General features: G+C 40.1%; 3 protein-coding genes across 3 annotated transcripts in view; 1 reads left to right on the top strand and 2 right to left on the bottom strand.

The window, feature by feature from the left end:
* The window catches only part of apba2b (amyloid beta (A4) precursor protein-binding, family A, member 2b), a 53,773-nt gene extending 50,703 nt beyond the window's left edge, over window positions 1-3,070 (top strand). The window contains exons 13-15 of the mRNA XM_031846055.1: window positions 83-202; window positions 738-878; window positions 1,702-3,070. Of these exons, the coding sequence (XP_031701915.1) occupies window positions 83-202; window positions 738-878; window positions 1,702-1,773 (333 nt within the window). The 3' untranslated portion in view covers window positions 1,774-3,070. The remainder of the gene's footprint in view (window positions 1-82; window positions 203-737; window positions 879-1,701) is intronic.
* A 909-nt stretch (window positions 3,071-3,979) lies between these two features.
* Window positions 3,980-8,614, bottom strand: sord (sorbitol dehydrogenase). The gene is made up of 9 exons (XM_031846054.1): window positions 8,417-8,614; window positions 8,274-8,307; window positions 7,686-7,850; window positions 6,423-6,582; window positions 6,146-6,264; window positions 5,701-5,766; window positions 5,376-5,554; window positions 4,707-4,828; window positions 3,980-4,473 (listed from the first exon to the last, which is right to left on the bottom strand). The coding sequence occupies exons 1-9, from the start codon at window positions 8,597-8,599 to the stop codon at window positions 4,308-4,310; spliced, it is 1,194 nt and encodes a 397-aa protein (XP_031701914.1). The 5' UTR covers window positions 8,600-8,614; the 3' UTR covers window positions 3,980-4,307.
* A 1,104-nt stretch (window positions 8,615-9,718) lies between these two features.
* Window positions 9,719-11,507, bottom strand: terb2 (telomere repeat binding bouquet formation protein 2). Its single transcript, XM_031846366.1, has 7 exons — window positions 11,444-11,507; window positions 11,143-11,224; window positions 10,741-10,880; window positions 10,299-10,360; window positions 10,151-10,212; window positions 9,975-10,054; window positions 9,719-9,831 (listed from the first exon to the last, which is right to left on the bottom strand). The coding sequence occupies exons 1-7, from the start codon at window positions 11,505-11,507 to the stop codon at window positions 9,719-9,721; spliced, it is 603 nt and encodes a 200-aa protein (XP_031702226.1).
* Between the last annotated feature and the right edge of the window lie 575 nt (window positions 11,508-12,082).

The raw sequence follows: 12,082 nt of genomic DNA on the forward strand, positions 1-12,082 counted from the left end.
AATCAAACACCGGTCTAAACCACATCATTTCCATGAAAATGAACAAGCTTTTTTTAAGTTTGAGTGTCTCTCTGCGTTTCAGGGCTTGAAGAACCAGGTTCAGGTGAAAATGAACATTGTCAGTTGCCCTCCTGTTACCACCGTCCTCATTAAGAGACCAGATCTAAAGTATCAGCTGGGCTTCAGTGTCCAGAACGGCATTGTAAGTATGATTCTGACTTGTAGGTTTTATATTTGGAATATTAACAAAATGTCATTTTTCAAAACATTATCAAAATGCACTGCGTGATTGTGTTTCTCTCTTAGATATATTGTTATCTTTGATGTTAAGCATGGTATATTTTGTATTGCTTACCTTACATCATGTCCTTGTTTCACATTCCTGTCTCAGTTTAGAATAATCTGCTCATTATTTTATTTCTCTTTATTGAACACTCTGAAGAAACACTGTATCATTTGCAGCATTATGATAAATTCATGTTTTGCCTTGCACAATATTTGTACACCAAATATGTTCTCTGCTAAAAAAATGAATAAATAAATAATTCCATTATTTTAGGGAGGATGTAATGTGCAGTTTTCCATTTGATCATTTTCTTTTAGATGTAAATTCCCAGCCTCACAGCCTCATTTTCCCGATGTCATCACTGTATCGTTGCAGACATTTTACCCTTCTAGTAGCATTCATCAGCATATTATTATGCTTATAGTCCGTTTCCTTTCGCGTGTTTTGTCAGATATGCAGTCTGATGCGAGGAGGCATTGCTGAGCGAGGTGGGGTCCGTGTGGGCCACAGGATCATAGAGATCAATGGGCAGAGTGTGGTGGCCACAGCACATGAGAAGATTGTCCAGGCCCTCTCAAACTCTGTTGGCGAGGTTAAACTGATGCACACAAACACATACACACAATAACATACGAATGTACACACTTGCAAAAATGTGTGAAAATATAAGTTTCTGTTGCGGAAGGATGGCTTCAACCTATTGAAGCTTTTAAATGTGAAGGATTTGTCAAGTTATTCTCTGCGTGGAGCACGAGTCTGAGGCTGTGTTTGAAATGATGTACTGCTTTCACTAATCGCTACACAGGCAGAATCGAAATCTCCGCTGAGGTCGTTCCTCTCACCCAGCTGTCACATGCATTTACCTTTTTTAACGGTCGGCCTACTGCATGCTGGTCAGTATATCTTGTTCAGTGGCCATTGATTTTACACAACTTTTTATGTTGCATAGCGGACTAATTTAAGTCCTCTTTATAGAAACCAGGCGATGAATCAAGATTTAAAACGTACACAAGGAGAGTCAGACAAAAGTACAGTAGCACTGTTTCCAGCTTTGGTTTTACTTTAAAACCATCATCTAGGGCGGCTAATGAATACTGCATTACATCATATGTTTTTCTTTATGTTAAGAGTAACTAATATCTAACTGTCAAATAAAGTCTAAAGTTACATTAAATGGAAATACTAGAGTAAAGTACCTCGAAATTATACCTAAGTATGGTACTTGAGTAGATGTACTTTTTTTCCCTGCTCCAAACGTTATTATTATATTGACCTTTAAAAATCCACTGCTGGTCAACCTCTAATTTAAATGGACCTTACATACAAATAATACACACACAATCATCTAGAGCTTGAAATGTGAAAATATACTCTGTATGTTTGGCCTTTTAATTGAGATTGTTTTTTTTTGACAGATTCACATGAAGACCATGCCAGCAGCCATGTTCAGACTTCTAACAGGACAGGAGACACCAATGTACATATGAACGATGGCCAGGGGCCGCTCCACAGGACAGGATGCCCGCTGTGATTGGCTGGTTAACTTACGGGGCAAACCAAGCGGACCAGTGACTTGGGGGAGGATTGCTTCTCCCTGTCAATTCATTTCTCTTTTGTTTCTTTTTGTTTGAGATGATCACTTCAATTCTTCATCATCTCTTCCTTGTCTGTGCTTAACATGCAACAGCCATTTTATTGACATGAGATTTTTCCATCTGACCAGCTGAAGAGACTGTGTGTGTGTGTGTGTGTGTTATTTATTTGTCCTGTCAGTGCTTTTCCGTGTCACTTCCGTGAGATCGTGTGGACGGACTTATCAAGCGAAAGCGTCACAATTTATTTTTTATACTCATGTAATGCAATATGATACTTCTACTATACTTCTTGTATAGTTTCATTTTCTTCTCTGTTTATTTATTTCTCATGTAAATACATATTTTGCTAATATTGCAGGTGAAGGCGGTGGGGGATGGGGAGGAGCCACAGCTGCATTGTAAATATTTATTGAATCTCGCTGTTGAATTGAAATGGTCTGTGACGATGGCAAAGACACAATTAAATGCCTGAAATCATAGTCGCCAGTGAATGAGTTAAGTGTCTGAAATGTTGGGTTTAAATATGCTACGTTGATATAATGTACATGTGAATCAAACCAATGCTCGCAGCAGGGGTTTATGGGAGAAACGCCATATCCTTTTCATTTTCTTCATTTTACGGCAATACAAGAGTTCAATCTCTGGAGTCTTTTATAAATCTCATGTACAAACACTCACACACATTTAAATAACAAGCAACCGAGTAAAACTATTAACATGCATCAACTATGCTTTTGATATCAACGTCACACGTATGAAAATGAAGTTTCTTTTGTGTGCTACTCTACTGTATGTTCATCTTTAGTGTTCCTGACTGAAACTCATGCATACTATGAGTGGATTGTGAATGTAACTGTGTTGTGTGAGCTGTCCCATTGCCATAAGCAGTATTAGAATGTCTGTACATAAAGAGAACTCGTCTAGTATTGTGCTCATGTTAAAAAAACAAAACTAAAAACACAGGTTTAGTCACTGCAAACATGTCCCCACCTGTATGTTGGCTTTTATCCTTGAGAGGGAAAGAGAGAACTGTGAATCACACACTGTGACAGAAACAAGCCTAACCGCTGGGTAAAGGTTTTACAATGCATTGTAGTACATTTTGACCACCTGAGCATTATCTGTGTGCATGCCTCGTGAAGTAGTTTCATGTCATTGTGGCAAGAAAATAAAATCTGCGCTAAACCCGGCTGGTTTTGTTGGACTGGATCAAACGGATTCTAACAAACTGCTTCTCAATAAGGTTGAATTTGCTGTATGGAAGTGTTGCCTGGCCACAGACTGGAACAATGTATTTTCATGATCAGCCTGTTTTGTATGGAAGCCCATTGCTGCCAGAAAAGAAGAAGAAAAAAAAAATAGGTAACAAAAAAAGTTTGACGTGAGAAAAAATAAAAGTACTGATGAGTCAAAACTTATTGTCTCACAATTTTAGACTTTCAGTAAAATTCTGAATTCAGTCTGATTTTCATTGTAGGATTTACTAGATGTCACAATCACACTACATACTAACTATAATTAGCTTTTTTATATATATTCGGAATCAGAGGAGCTATTCACAGATGCAAACACATGCATTGCAGAAGGTAAGATGACTTCAGAAAGAAACTAACAAAGCATTTTTTCTCTTGTTTTGTTTCCAGTCATAGTGTGGAATTGGGACACACGGTGTAAGTGCTGATAATGCGTAATCCTAAACAGGTTTTGAATATGTTGTGTTCACATTGGAGAGTAAAGAACTTACTTATCTCAGAACTCAGATATGTCAGTTAACAACACTTTGATTTTTGAGTGTGCAGGTCTTAGAAGACCTCAGAGGCATTTTAAAGCCCACCTTGCACATTTTCTAAAGATCAATTTGATTGATACTTTAGTTATTAGTTAATAATGGTAAATTATGTTGTTTCTTGTATACTCACAAAAGGTATACTTCAACGACTAGTATACAGTACATATTGTGTACTGATAGTATAGAGTAGAGAATTGGGTCAAAGACATTGCTATACGTTTCCACTTTGAGCCTCTAGTTCCCCCTAATGTCTGCTGTTAGGTAGTGCTGGTTCTGTGAAAATGAAATAAAAAGCCACATATATCTAAATTTTATTCTTTAAGGATTTTATTTTACTACAGAAGCCATATGTAAAATGAGCATACATTTAAAATTGAACAAATTGTACAACCCTAAAACGACTAAAAAGTTGTTTAACATACAAAGTTGAGCATCATGACATTATCACTGGTACCATTTGATGCTCGTTACATCTCTGACCTGCAGTCAGTATACACAGCTGTTATCAGTCTGTGTCTTTGTACCGGCTCGGTTATCTTATCTTTCTTAGGGTCAATGTCCGCTTTATGTTTATGCCTACTTGTTATGCTGAGTCGCTCTCAGCTAGGTCAGGTTTGTTTCACTGCGGCGGGTTGGATCAGGGCTTCTGGTCATTCTGGTCACACTTCAACATGACCTTTATCCCGAGACCCTGCAGTGTGGTCTCAAAGGCCTGGGCTGCCTGCTCCAGAGGAAAACGGTGGGTCACGATGGGCTTCACGTTCACTTTACCTGACGCCAACATGGCTATGGCCATCGGCCAGCTGCAACACAGATTGACAATCCGTTTACTCCAGTTCAATCTCTGTGATGCCTAATAATAGTTACGGATTGAATTGAGCTTCAGCGAGAGACATAAATGATTAGATCAATTCATTTTAATATCTAATTTATTATTGAATAAATGAAATATTACTCTCAAGTGGAACAGCTTCCAGCTTTGCTTTAAACATCTGATTACAGAACAAAAAAGGGCAACTGATGGATTGTTTCTTACGTGTTGCAGTAGCGGAAAACTCCTCTGATGTCCACTTCTCTTAAGGCAGCATGGATCAGAGGAACAGTGACCATCTGAGGGCCGACACCCACCAATGCCACCACGCCTCCTGAACGTGTTGCCTGGCAGGAAAACAAATATATATATATACACATATATAACTTGGATTATATTATAGGTATTCAGATAGTGAAACTCTTTATGCTTCATAGTGGACCAAGTATGTGGTACTATAATTAGAAAGTATTCAGACTCTTTACTTAAGTAAAAACAGCAAAACCAGAATGTAAAAATTCTCCCATTAGAAGTTTAAGACCTGCATTCAAAATGTATGAAAGTATTACTGGCAAAATACTTCAAAGTATCAAAACTGAAAACCAAAAAATGCCACAGTGAGTATTTCATTCATTAATTAATCTGTAACAGCGCAAAATATTTTAAAATCGTTGAAAGATATGTAAAGTAACAAGTAGCTAAAGCTGTCAAATAGGTGAGCTGTAGTGGAGTTGAAGTATAATGTTGCATGAAATGGAAACAGTCAACTAAAGTACAAGTATTTAAAAAAGTAGTACAGTACCTGAGTAAATGTAATATTGTCTATACTTTGTGCAGAGCTACTTCATAACTCTGAATAGAACATTAAATGGTCTCCACTGAGTAGTCACATACATAGATGGCAGTTTGAATGCTGCTCTCCACACCACAGCATTCGATAGTAACGTGAGGCTGAGCGCCCAGCTGGTACTCTACGCTCTTGGCCAGCTGCTGAGGTTCGTCTCCTCTCTTCACCTGCAGCTGGAAGTCTGCACCCAACTCTTTGGCCATCGTCAGACGCTCGGGTAATGTATCTGAACACAGCAGAGGTGGATAAGAGACAAAAAGAAAAGCCTGGAGATAAGATGCCACCAGAATATGCATGTTGTGTCGCTTCGGTTGAGATAGATGTTTATAAGGTGTGTGTGTGTGTGTGTGTGTGTGTGTGTGTGTGTGTTACCGGTGATGACGACCTGCGAGGCCCCCATCGCCTTGGCCACAAGCAAACAGACCAACCCAATAGGTCCTGTGGGAAGAGAACAAAAGTTAGAATTTGTTCTGTTCAGATACAATTAAAAAGGAGTCAATGTCGTGATGTGTTTTTAGCAATAAGAAACAAGTTCACCTGGTTATGCTCAACGCAGGTGTCTCGTATGAGCATGGGCTTGTTTTTGCAGCATAAGGGATTAGTTAATTATGAAATGTCTCCCAAGGAGTGTCAAGGTTCAGTAGTTTTCCACTCACTCAAGTTCTGCTGTGCCAGAATGATTCTCACCTCTGCAACTACACCCACTGATGTATGTAGAACTAGATTATTGTCCTGAGAGACAGCCTGCAGTATCTTTTTGATGGAATTGTTTTACTTGTTTAATTGTGTTAGTTTAATAGTTTGGGCTCATTTTTACCTGCGCCACAGATGAGCACGGTGCTGCCGAGGGTTACACCGGCTCTGCGACAGGCGTGGATCCCCACAGAGAGAGGTTCGATTAGGGCTCCCTCCTCAAATGTCACATTATCAGGCAACCTGGACGGTTGAATAAAAAGACACAGAGAGAGAAAAGAAGAAGAAGAAAGGGGATACATGCAAAGTTAGGCAAGAGAGTCAGTTGGCAGACAGGAGATCACTAAATTGTTAGATAATCTCTGGTGCAAAGCCATTACAATCGTGAGAAAAACTGTTACTTGTAACAGAAGTTGGCACTGTGTTTGTAGTATCGGCAGAGATTCCCATCGTCGGGGGGAGTGGCACAGAAGAAGATTGTAGGAGACAAGTTATATCGTCCATTTTTGAAGAACTCGTCCATCTCGCGGGGTGCGCCAGGCTCAATGGCCACTCTGTCACCTAAAAAATAGACTGAAGTTGACTTTGTCCAGATAACTCTATGTGGCTGAGAGTGAACTCAGTGTTTCCCCTACCATTGTATTAGGGGGGCCCCGCCCCCCCAACGGCACCCTCCGCCCCCACTTGAAGGTGGCGTTGATTTTGTTTTCTATATAACGCCAGATCACAACAGAAGTCATTTTAAGGTTCCCTTTCCTATACCTTGTTCTTTTATTAAACAAACTAAATAGCCTTATGTTATTTATCTTATTTACACGACGGCATGACATATGGCTCTACATGGTCGCGCGTGTACAATTCTCCTCTGCTCTCTGTATCGCGCACGGCGGAGTTCCGCCCCGGTGCGCACACACAGACACACACACACACACGCATACACGCATACACAGATGAGCACACTCCCACCAGCGGACAGAGAGCGCGTGTCGGAAAACATGTCTCGTCAACCACCTGAAAAGCAGACAACAATATCTGCGTTTTTTAAACGCTCCCATGTGGTGAAGATGCAACCGGAGTAGCTCTCCTGCTGCGGGTCCAAGTACAGACTAGTGCTGCACGCCCCGCCCCCCCCCACCCCCGGTTGTCTGGCTGTACAAGACTGATCTTGGTAAGTAAGTAGCCTAAGTAAATAAGTAAGTAAGTAAATACGTACATAAATAAATGGACTGATTAGATAGATAGATAGATACAGAGAATGAATAGGGCATTATTTCAGTTTTCTTTTGGGTTTTAGGAATGTTCTGTCGAATATGTAGACAGCATAAACAGGCCATTTATAGTCTCCCTGCAAGTCAACAACATGATTCCTTGAAGTGTTTGTGACGGTGTCGGTGTCCTGTCCCCCCCCCCCTCCAAAAGCTGTAAGCCTACGGGAACACTGGAACTTGATTTCAATATCATAAAAATGTAATATAAAATGTAAATGTAAATGTAAGGACTAAGTGAGACATTGCATCAAAATGATGAACAGTATATGAAGTCACAGTGCCATGAATGCATGTTTTAATGCTTTGACAAAGAACCAGAGTTGACAGAAGCAAACATTTTTGTGAATTATAAATATCTTTTGAAATGGCAGATTTCTGTAGTGCTCACCCACTTACCTACTTCAAGGTGCTTGACCGCTGATCCGACCTTCACCACCCGCCCCGACCCCTCGTGCCCCAACACCATCGGTTTTGTGACCACAAAGTCCCCAATTCGTCCGTGCTGCCAGTAGTGAACATCGGATCCACAGATTCCTACAGAGTGCATTTGGAGCAAAACCTCTGCGTGCAAAACATGACACACAAGACAGAGTTCAGTACTGACTAAGGGTATGCACATTGTGTCACCTTGTCACAGAAAGATACAGACCGGCATGATCCCAGACCTCTGAATCATGTTTTACATCCGCTTGATTTGTTCAGCATTTCAAATGTGAATGAAGTGAAACACAATGGCAATTCAGTATTATCTTGAGGTTAACTACTGACCAAAGTGAAAAGGAAATGTGTTTTTACACCTTCAGTTTAGAATATATTCTTATAAGAAAATATAGCAAGCTCAAACAAAGTACCCAGGTTAATTGGATTGCATTAAATGTAATTAATTCAACTTATTATAACCTTGCAAAGCATGTACATCATATTCACATATTTTGAAATGCTTGTTGGTAAACTATACAATTGTAAATTGCAGCTCAACCATACCATTAGGTCCTGGCTCCGGGATGGGGCGCTTTTCCTGAGGAAAATAAACAAAATACAAAAAAAGAAGTTTGCAGTCAGTTAAATCCACACAGACTGTAACTAGCATTAGTGCAAATGGTGAATGTTTGAGATCAGTTTCCTACCAGCCGGAGGTCTCCCTGTACGTGCAGCACCACGGACAGATTCTCCTCCGCCATGACAGATGCAACACTGAGCGGACACAACGGGGTGAAGAAGAAGAAGAAGAAGCAGCAGACGGGTGAACCGAGTCCAGGGAGGGATCTCTCTTCTTGTCTGGTAAGTGTCAAAGTACAGAAACACCGCATGCAGGCTTCACTTTCCTGACAGAGGGGCTGGTACCAAAACAAAGCATGGATTGGCCAATGCCCCCGTGGAAGAGTCCACTTTGTAGGGGTGACCGCTCCACGTAAAATGAATTTAACTGCACTCATTACATTATTATAACTCCTTCTCCGGCTCGATACTACTTTGACGTAGTTGTACATGACGTTGATATTGACTATACGTTGCCATTGAGCCCTCATCATCGATATGCCGTGATGTAATTAGCATAAAACCCCTCTGTGTCGTCTCAGTCCGACACGATTGGCTGACTCCACTGCCATGTTTTTGTAAAATATTTCTCAAAATATGGCAACAGTTTATTTATTTAATCCTCAAGGTTTTCCCTGAAAACTATGTACTCGTTTTTTTTATTGTTGAAGTTTCCAAATAAAATTCAAACATCTTTGAGACAAAACAATTGAGAAAGTGTTCCTATAAACAAATAGTAAATAACTGTAAAGCATTCCCATTATGGTATTCGTTTGTACACTATCCATTTAATGGACGACAAACAAATAAATAATAGCTTTGACCCGAATACACCTCATTAGTAGTGCACTAAATGAGTAGTTTGATGTTTTCTAGCATTCTGAGGCTGCCAACTGGTGATATAAAACTACATAGGGCTATGAAGTCTGTTAATAAACAGCAATGCAGTCATTGCTGGTGAGTCAGACTTTCTTACTTAGAGAAGTACTATTTACTAAACTGTGACTACAGACAAGTTAAAGAATGTTAGTTGACAACACAGATTTAACTCTACTGGAGGCACCCCGCTGTCACACCACAAACTGAACAGCAAGATGGATTTTGCAGATGTAAGAAATGATGTAATTGCAAATGTGGACCCATGTGTAACATTTGCCTTCTTCAGATATGGCTCTTTTCATTGTGCAACATGAAAAAATAGAGACAATGTTAGAGGAATAAATCAATTACAGATCTCACACTGATGTGAGACTGATTTATTTTATGTCAGTGTATACAGCGACACTGCAGTGCAAGAAGGCAATGCAAACAACTAAACAAAGAAAATAACTCAACTGACTGTGTGAATGGCACAACTACTTGTTCTTTAACATGTTCTTCCTCTGCTTTGCTTATGCGTGCGGCAGGCAGCAGTGGGCTTTACGGTTGGAGCATCTGAAACATCCGGGGTGGAAATCACACAGATCACCTGAATATTTCTGCAGCTTGTCAATGCTGACATACCCTGTACAGAAGAAAATGGTGTTATGTTAACACACTCAACAATAATCTAAGACCTTCATTACAGGTGAATTGTCTAATATTTTCTGATTAGAAACAGGACAATCATTTTGTCAAACATACAGTGAATTATGTTACATGTCTGACCTGAGAGCGTGTTACTAACTGGATGATGAGCATGCAGAGGGGCTTCACTTTCTGATGCATCTGTGTCAGGTGCTTCAGAGCTGCCAAAGGAGTAATAGGGACTTACTTCATTTAGTGGACAGTTTGCAATTGATTTAGAACCAATATTAAATATTTACAGTAGAAACTCCACATACTCGCTTCTGCTGACTTCACAGGATTCATCTTCTGTCTGGATAGTAAAACTCGTATGGAAACCCTGTAAAAACAAAGGAAGTCCAACTATAAGTGATGAAGTGATTTAGGCTACGTGATGTGTGTATTATATTCGCCCGTTGTATTTACCTTTGCCACCGACTGCTCATCCTCACACTCCCAAATCAACCTCCCAACCACGTGTCTCACCTCTAAAGTCATAACACAGAACGTTGTATGGGTTATAATTGGTAAAACTGGTTCGCTTTGAAATGAATAAATCGTTAAGAGTGGATCCCATATGTTCTGAATGAGCCAATGACCCTTTATAACAAGTTGACTGTGTCTGTGAGTTGCGAGAGGTTCAAACCAAGGGTGACTAGTCTCTTTGAATAGTTTTTAAGACACCTGAAGAGTTAAAAACGATCCAGTATTCAACATTAGAAAAGAAACAAAATCTGCAAAAATATAAACATATCCTATTTTGTTAATCAGTCTTATCTTGGGACCTCATTGCTGGTCTTGGCCCCGAGGTTGGGACCCACTGATTTATTATGGTTTACAACAAATCAATAAATGTGTTAGTGCTCACCCTCCTGTACTGAGGCCGGAGGCAGCACATAATGACCAATGCACACAGACCTCACACTCTGCCGCTTCTCACAGGCAGACAGAAACAAGCTGTGAAAAACCACAACCTTGTTCCAAAGACAATCTTTGCTCTCAAATATCCTGAAAAACAGATGGGAAAGTATAGAAGGAGTCAGAAGAATCAGAAGCAGTTTAATGTCAAGTGTGTCGGCACATACAATGAATTTGACTTGGTGATTGGTGCATGAACGCGGTACAATAGTATAAAGACATCGTTAAAAATGAAAATGTGAAAATGTACAACTGAAAGCTTGTAGGGGATTATAGATAAAATGACTCACAAGTGATCTGCGGGAGGATAAATGTTGATAAATGTGCAGCTTTCCAGCATCATCACACTCACCTCAGTGTATCAGCACATGCAGCATCCTCACTGAAAAGGTAATCTGCTGTTCTCCAACCAGCAACAGTCCCACCCTCCAATACTACGAGATATCACGTCGTGTTGTGAGCAAAAAACAAGATCAAACTACCGAGTATTGTTCTGTTACAATGCTAACATGCTGTGGCAGCATCTCCGTAAGAAATGGTGTCCTAATAGCTTATTTCATGACCTAATGTCACTCACTAGCTGAATGTATAAATACAGTTACAGTAGCATTACTTAGCAGTGATAATAGTAAGGATAGGTCAGCGTTACTTACTCCAAAAGTTATGACGTGCCTGTGGCACACTGCTGGAAAACCAGGCAGACTTATTGCTGAACATAGCAACAGTCCTCTGTTTTAAACTGCGGTTTGCTGGTCACTCTCCAGCTAGCTTGCTCTCTTTATGTTTTTCTATGGAGGGCTCGTAGACTGAAGATAGGAAGTATAATATATGAAGTATAAGAAGTATGATATATGAAGTTTAAGAAGTGCTGCGCTGTCGTTTGGCGCGCAGACGGCTCTGCTGCGTTCAAATGCTGTTGATAACTATCGGAAATTTCGAAATTCGGAGAAACGGACGTCTAACGAAACAACAAGGCCTGAGACTGAACTAGGTAACGTTAGGCGTGTAGGATCTGGACTGTGTTTGTACTGTTTCATGTTTTCATGAAGTCAAACTTATAAAGTAACTACTTAAAACCATAGCCACCGGAAGAAGAATGTCCTGCGTTTGTTTCGCTCACGTTATTGAAACACACGGTGTGGGTAGTTTAAGCTAGCTGTTAGTTAGCTAAGTTAAGGAAGGTGAGGCGATGCCTTGCGACGTTATTTAAAGTCAAAGTGGGTATATGTATCCTGCTAAACTGTCTTGTTTACATTATCACCACGCAAAGTATTGAGTGTTTCTTTAATATG

This window comes from Anarrhichthys ocellatus, unplaced genomic scaffold (genome assembly GCF_004355925.1).
Source record: "Anarrhichthys ocellatus isolate YVR2014 unplaced genomic scaffold, GSC_Weel_1.0 scaffold6, whole genome shotgun sequence".
NCBI classification, from domain to species: Eukaryota; Metazoa; Chordata; class Actinopteri; order Perciformes; family Anarhichadidae; genus Anarrhichthys; species Anarrhichthys ocellatus.

Excerpts from the sequence above, each read along its gene's own strand:
- terb2 (XM_031846366.1), bottom strand. The coding sequence starts at position 11,507 with ATGTTCAGCAATAAGTCTGCCTGGTTTTCCAGCAGTGTGCCACAGGCA. Across the intron at positions 11,225-11,443 it reads GGCACGTCATAACTTTTGGA|TATTGGAGGGTGGGACTGTT; the intron begins GTAAGTAACGCT and ends GATATCTCGTAG. Across the intron at positions 10,055-10,150 it reads TGTGAAGTCAGCAGAAGCGA|CTCTGAAGCACCTGACACAG; the intron begins GTATGTGGAGTT and ends CTCCTTTGGCAG.
- sord (XM_031846054.1), bottom strand. The coding sequence starts at position 8,599 with ATGCGGTGTTTCTGTACTTTGACACTTACCAGACAAGAAGAGAGATCC. Across the intron at positions 5,767-6,145 it reads CGTGCTCATCTGTGGCGCAG|GACCTATTGGGTTGGTCTGT; the intron begins GTAAAAATGAGC and ends CTCTTCCCACAG. Across the intron at positions 4,474-4,706 it reads GTTTTCCGCTACTGCAACAC|CTGGCCGATGGCCATAGCCA; the intron begins GTAAGAAACAAT and ends TCTGTGTTGCAG.